General features: G+C 42.6%; 1 protein-coding gene across 1 annotated transcript in view; it reads left to right on the top strand.

The window, feature by feature from the left end:
- rnd3a (Rho family GTPase 3a) overlaps window positions 1-4,801 on the top strand; it is a 12,095-nt gene extending 7,294 nt beyond the window's left edge. The window contains exons 3-5 of the mRNA XM_008325209.3: window positions 808-917; window positions 2,239-2,373; window positions 3,139-4,801. Coding sequence (XP_008323431.1) covers window positions 808-917; window positions 2,239-2,373; window positions 3,139-3,387 — 494 coding nt within the window. The 3' untranslated portion in view covers window positions 3,388-4,801. The remainder of the gene's footprint in view (window positions 1-807; window positions 918-2,238; window positions 2,374-3,138) is intronic.
- The last annotated feature ends 2,629 nt before the right edge of the window (window positions 4,802-7,430 follow it).

The raw sequence follows: 7,430 nt of genomic DNA, 5'->3' as shown, positions 1-7,430 counted from the left end.
TTGACATGACGCCACCCTTTCTCACCCTCCTCACCCCTGTCTCCCTTCCTCTCTGGAGATCTGTCAGTCTGCTGCAGAGATGAATGGGCGTCTCCTCACACATGGTCTCAATTTTGAGCCGAGAGTTTCTTTTTTTTTTTTCTCCTCTCTGGCTCTGGCTCTGAGGTTCTGCTTCTTTGCAGAGGATTTCTTTAACAAACAAACCATCTCCTCATAGTCAGCACATTTCTCTTCCTACTGATGCCTGCTGCCTTGTTTGTTTTTCTTCTTCGCCTGGTTGCTAAGGGTAACTTCTCGTGCTGTCATCAAAGAACAACCGTCAGAAATACTCCAGGGTTTAAATGCAGTGCTCGTGTGCATTCCAGAAATGTCTGCCTCCACAGATGTGGTCTCTGACCCTCACTAAAATACAAATGTTCGTGCTCAAAGATGGATTTAGCAGCAGACTTGCTTGTCAGTCGGTCTGAAACCTTTTACCACTTGGTAAAGGTTCATAAATTCTACATTCATCTAAATCTATAATATATTAAGAATATGTACAGAGCCTTCACTCACTGTGAGACACTACAATGTTCATAGAGGAAATATGGATTTTTTTTTTTTTATTTAACTTGAAATCTACTTCAGTGCTGCCTCCAGTGGTCAGTTTGTGTCACTTGGATAAATCTGAACACTGTCAATGGCACATAATTACAAATTTGATTTATTTTATTAAGTGTTGGAGACAACAGTTAGTCACAGCTTTTGTCCTATCCTTGTGAAAGACTACCTAAAGAAAATCTAAAAGTCTGTTTGGTTTTCCTCCAGGATCTCCGTACTACGACAATGTGAGGCCTCTCTCTTACCCAGACTCCGACGCTGTGCTCATCTGCTTCGACATCAGCCGCCCTGAGACCCTGGACAGTGTGCTGAAGAAGGTGAGTACCTCGGGGTCCCACTCCCTATATTTGTTGTCTCTGATCAGATCTGGCGTGTGAAGTTGTAGTTTGTTGAGGAGAAGGTCACGGGGTCTAATCCCCGCGGAGGCTGTGAGGAAGAAGTAACGCTCTTCACTTCACAACACTGCTCACATCAAGTCACTGAGGGTCAACGTCTGATGACTACCACGCGTCAGAGCGTGTAGTGGTTATGAAGCAGGACACTGTGTGAGTGTGAGTGTCATATGATTGTTAGAAAACCTTTCCTGAGAATTTTTACAGAAACAAAACCTTCCATTTTCTTCCTGTTTTAGCTCCTCGTACACAGAACAGTCACTACAGTGTCAGTCTGAGTGTAAAGACGCTGTAAACAGTAAAGTAGCAAACTGCTGTTCTGTGTTATCTTGATAGAACCTCGTTACCTGGTGTAGGAGAGACACAACTTCAATATGTGAATCTTGATCTGTTCCTTCTCAGTGTCAGTGATGCAGCTCTTTGGATCTTTTTCCTGGGAAGCACTTCAGTCGCCAACATGCGGTTGATGTGCAACACTCAGATCTGTGAGAACCATTGCAGAGATGTGTTGTCATGCAATCTTGAAAAACCCCAAAACACAGTCACATTTGTATCATTCCTTGGTCTAGTCATGTGATCAGGGCTGACGGTATGGGCACTGACTGGCAGACCTTGTGAGAACAGGTCACTCAGGGGCAGAATGATTCTGACGCTGTTTGTTTTAAAGAATGTTTGCTCAGGTCTGAGTCTGTGATTGGGTTTGTTTGGTTCTGCAGAAAATTACTTTCCGTCTGGCTGCAGATGAACTTGATCTGCTGACCGGCCAATGAGGCGGTCCTGAGGCACATTAGCCTGAGATTAAAGCCCGGGGAGAAAATGCCATCGATCACAGAGGCTGTATTGTTCTGAGGAACGGAAATGTGGGGATTATTTGTATTTTCTCTCCGAGGTCTAACATGTGATTGGCCGCAGGAAGTGGCAGTGTTAACCTTTGTACTCTGTACTTGTGGATGATGCTACAGCAGACTCTGGGTCTTGAGCATGCACAAAAAGTCATGGATGTTTGTTCAAAATTCTGTTTCCACATTTTGCAGTCATTTGCCATTGGTGAAAACAAACTTTTTTTCATTTTAGATTAGTCCAGAAAGTGACCCGAGAAAGACTCTGGACTTAAAACAACCTGGAGAAGAGTTACTTTAATGCTGTATACATTGTAAAAGTAGCTTCAAATGTGTTTATAATAAAACGTACGCTCCATCTCTCTGGTGACGTCTGATGACTGTCTGTCTGTCTCTGCTTTTCCCAGTGGAAGGGTGAGATCCAGGAGTTCTGTCCCAACACTAAGATGCTGTTGGTTGGCTGTAAGTCTGACCTGAGGACTGACCTGAGCACACTGGTGGAACTGTCCAACCACAGACAGACTCCAGTCTCCTATGACCAGGTGAGCAGCTGGACTGTGTGGCTCAGACACAGATTTCTTCAGATGTAGGTGTCACTTTTTGAGGAATTCTGACTTGTGGTCTGCAGTGAAGGTGATTGTTTTCACAATCTGGTGCATTTACTCTTTCACAGATGTCTGTGTCATACTGTATGCATCCTGGGAGACGGTTACAGGGATATTAAGTCACTAAGACTAGTATCTACTAGGATCTATTTTACACAGAAATAAAACTTTAAATAATAACAGAAGATGAATATTTGTATGTTAGTTAAGTTGTTTTTAGGTGAAGATTATTTCATTTGTAACTATAGTTCAAGTTCAGGGTCCTTTTTTTATCTGTGCACAGTTTCAGTTCCTGTTTTGTTGCCCTTTTTTTTCTTTAAATATTTAAAGAAAATCTAGAACACGAGAAGCTCTACAGAAGATATAAATTCAAAGATGGTTTTAGCTCTGTCCCTGGGAACTGTCACAACAGACTCAGATTCCCAGTGGCCTGATAAACAGGTCATACAGACCTGGCTGGTCGTGACCTCTGCACTTTGAGGTCGTTGAGGTGAACTTCTGTTCATTTTATGTTTGTAAATGTTCATATAAACACAAAGGCTGTGAGAAATGAGTGCCTAATGATCCATTAGCCTCTGGTGTTAGCAGCTGTTGATGTTTCTTGACAGAGTCCCTGAACCTGTGGACACCAAAGTATGGCCCCTTTCTTTGACCTTTAGCTAATCTGACCTCTGACCTCTGTTTCTGCTGCCTCCTCCTCAGGGGTCCAACATGGCCAAACAGATCTCTGCTCCCTACATCGAGTGTTCAGCCCAGCAGTCGGAGAACAGCGTTAGAGACATTTTCCACGTGGCCACACTGGCCTGCATCAACAAAAACCACAAAAACGTCAAACGCAGTAAAACCACTCGTGCTAACAAGAGGATTTCACACATGCCCGGTCGGCCCGACTTGGGCGCCGTGGCCTCAGACCTAAGGAAGGACAAAGCCAGAAGTTGCTCCGTTATGTGACCAATGGTACGGAGGACATGGTTAGACTGGGGAGAACGAGGACGGAGCACAGTGTTAGCAGGAAGCTTTGGGAGCGGCGCTCTTTCCTGCATGCTCTAAAGCCCTTTTTTTAGTCTAGAAGAGGGTTCAATAAGCTTCACTTCATGTACGTGTTACTGGAATACTTACCGCATAGTAGCATCCCAACCCCCTGCCCTTTCAGAGGAGGAAGCTATCTGCCAGAGCGCCACCTGCAACAGGAAGTGACCTGCTTCCTGTGGAAGGACAAAAAGGACAAACCGGAGGCTTTTGACGCCAACAGGAAATGGAAGATCCTGGTTCGTAAAGGAGGTGCGTCAGAGGAAAAAACTCTGATCTTTGTGAATGGGAATCAAATACTAGGATAAGGATTTTTAAAGGCCTGTGAAGAATTAAAAAAAAAAGGAAAAGCAGGAGCTGTGTTTGTTGTTTGTGATGGATTCAAGAAACTCTTTGAAGCGGTTTAGAATGATGTAACTCCTGCTCCTCACTCTCGTGGTGACTCTCCTAAAGTTCAGAAGACCGATGTCTCGAGTCCTGCACAAAGAGAACCTGAAGCTGTGTGTGTGTGTGTGTGTGTGTCCTGTCATTGTTTCATTGTCAGTATAATGTGAAGTCATTGGTGTGTAACTGTGTCATTGTTAGATTTAAAGTTTTAGACAAATTGACCGATCGTGATCAGATCCATAAAGACAAAGATGGAGCTGAAGGACAACGAGGAAAAACAACAACTGGAAGAACAACAAACAAACAACCAAACCAGCTGTGGCCCAATCTACACATGGCCCACACACATTAGGCTTCATTCATGTTGGACAAGATGCTGTTGTCCACTCCAACACAGTCTAGAAGAGAGTGTGGCCCACATATGGGTTTCTGTGCTTCTGTCCATGAACTGGACCAGACATTCAGTATCCAGAAGGATTTTCTTTTGTTCTGGAGAAGACTACCTTTGGTCTAAGTCAGGATGTGGCCCAAATTCTAGATGTCAGATGTGGGCCTTTCTGGCTCTTTGCCTTTTAAATTAGTCTTAACTAATAATGGTCCACTTTATTTTTCTTGCATAAAAAGTCCAGTATTTTTGTTTGTTTGATTTTTATTTGGACTTTGACAAACCTGATCTGTAGTGTAAGTAAAAGTCCAAAAATGAAAATCTTAGTTTCCCCCAAATAGCAGTGCAATTAATAATGTTCATATTTTAAAGTTATTCATGCACTTTTTTTAATGTAAATCCCCTACCATTACCTTCTCTTTAAACACCACTTCTGACACCATCTGTTATTTTTTTGAATGTGTATGTGCTCAAGTTTCAGCCTCAGAATGTCTGCGCTGCAGTATTTATTTAAATGTTTTCATTTCCTGTTTGAAAATAAATGTCATTGCAAAATAAATAGAACTCTGTTTTGTGCTTTTGGGGAAGGGGAGGGTGAAAACATCTCACATCTCACACACCGTTTTCTCAAAGGAGGCCCAAAGAGTACAGATAAGTAGTACAAGTTCTACAAAGGCTTATGTAAACAGTTACTTTTCGTACATGTACAGTACTGCTGCGGTAGCAAATGTTTTAGGCAGGTGTAAACATTTACTTTATTGCCCTTAATATGCTGCCATGTCTTCGAGTTTTCAGGTTTGTTCCCCAGGTATACATTTTTAAAACATTTAAAACATAAGGGGCGTGTGCCACGTAATGACCACCATGCTAGTGTGGTTGCTGCACCTATTCAGCCAGGAGATGAAGGATTTGTTTCCAACCCCTGGGAGGCGGCTCCACCCATGACCGTGTCCAGGTTCACAAGCCAGATTAGAATTTATACTCCTTAATTCCTGAATTAAAATCCCCAGAACGACCAGAGAAAACTTCTTGTTGATCAGAATGAGCTTCTCGCTCTCTACACTTTTCAGAAATACTGAGAAATACACTGCAGAAATGTTAGAATTTAGTAAAAATACTCCCTTTGGAGGGGGAGGATTTACCCTTCACTGTAAAATATTATATAGTATAGTTTTCTGTTGACAGGAAGAAAAAAAACAACAAAGGCATTCTTTTAAGTTGTAGCCTCAAGCTGAGAGAGATTTAAAGTGACGAGTGGTTCAAATGTGTTTGTTTTCCTTTAATCTCCCTGTTCCAGTTATCACTGAGATCATTTCTGATTGTACAATAGTACAATAACGATGTGTTTAGGACAAGTTTATACACTCAGAGTGAAGATTATAGAGTCTGCATTTACAATGATGTATTCCTCTGTCTTCTCACATCAGATCCCAAGTCTGTAATTCTAGTTCCATCACAATTGTGGTTTTACACAAAGCACTTTTTTCTACAACAAGGTAAAGAACCTCAGCATTAACTCTACAAAGTGTCAACATTCAGCTTTCTCAGGATAAAAAACAAGTTGGACTTCAGTCCCAGGCTGCCTCCGCATCAGAGCGAACAGCAGATTCTGTGGCAGCCGAGCGGAACAAAAAGCCCTCTGTGAGTCAAACGACAGAACTTCTGGTCCAACACTGCTGTGTCGTTGGCAGCAGACTGTGTCGTATGTGAATGCGCCTCCATCCTCCCCCCCCACCCCCCCAGATGTGGCCTGTCGAGCGTGAAACTGCTTTTCCTCAAACAGCAGTCCTATACATCATGTGGTGACTTCATCCTACATGTACTGTACGCTGGCGTGTAGATGTATGAGGCTGTCAGCGGCAGGAAAATGGAACTGACAGGTGAAAAATAAATGTCTACACTTTGAAAAATGCTCAATTACACAGAACATATTAAAGGGTCTCCCCAAACCTGTTTAAATGCCAGGTGTTTCAGTATAAAAGAGTGACGTTAGAATATTAAATTTCACATTGTCAACCAAAGACATTTTACTTGACAAAAGTGTTCTTAGTCAACCGTGAACAACTGCTCTCCAAAACAGGACTCTAACTTCACCTTCATGAGTGGGAGTGGAAGCTGGGTTTTTTGCATGATGACTGGATGAACATTTTATTGACAGTGGTTTTAAATGAGTCCCTGGAAATGTTTGCGTTTGTCCTCCATGATGTCTAGAGACAAACAGCAGCTGTAGAAGAAGTTCTAGCTTTTCCTTGTTTTACTATTGAATTATAATTTCATCCTGGAGAGCAGAATTTGTATTTGAATAAGCTAATGCATGACCCGGGGCAACTGTCACTTCTGAGTTAACTGACACAAAGACGTTCAACCATGGTCTCGTCTAATCATAACACCTTACCTCGATATTTTTTAAAGACCTTTTGTCCATTTTCTCAAAGCTTTCTTCACTCTCTTTAGAGAGTCCTTTCTGTATACTTTAGTCAGCAGACACACACACACACACGAGGAGTTTGATCATCATTCAATTTAGAAGACCAGTAAAAAGTCAAAGCAGCCGTTCTGTAGACAGAGCAGATCCCATGTTAACGTGTCAGAAAGTGCAGCTGTTGGTTCACATGTGTTTACACCTTCAAACATTTCAGCGGCAGAACTTTAATAGGCCCCATGTTCTGACCCTGAACCTCCAACTGAATCCAACATCTCAGAGCCTGTTGAACCTTAAACTACAGCTGAAATAGACAGAGTTCAGCCTGTCCCACATTCTCTAATGAGCCTGGACTCCCTCTGGTCTGACCCAGTCCCAGGGAGTGGACAGATCTGGCAGCCAAACTGGTCTTCAGCAGTTTGCAGCGCACCCTCATTTAAAGCAACCATGTTTGGATGAAGGAGAAGTGAAGTGAGCTAATGAATCCATCACAGATGTGCTGCGAGACATTTCCGCCACCAGACTCCCAGGGTTGATTTTATGATTTCCAGCTGTGTTTTTTTTAGGTAGTGGCAGTGACACTCGATCCTTCACCCCAGTCCACAAATCAATTACCTCTGAGACTGTTAGGTGGAATGTTGTGGGCCGGAACCTTTACAGAAGGCAAACTTAGCATTAGCCCTGTGAAAATTACCTTTCAAATATTTCAAGTCATCTCCCCACTGTGGCTTTTAGTGGCATTTTAAAAATTGGTTAACAAAACCTGATTGG

This window comes from Cynoglossus semilaevis, chromosome 14 (assembly GCF_000523025.1).
Source record: "Cynoglossus semilaevis isolate Cse_v1.0 chromosome 14, Cse_v1.0, whole genome shotgun sequence".
In the NCBI taxonomy this organism is placed as follows: Eukaryota; Metazoa; Chordata; class Actinopteri; order Pleuronectiformes; family Cynoglossidae; genus Cynoglossus; species Cynoglossus semilaevis.
This window is presented reverse-complemented; position numbering and strand designations above follow the sequence as displayed.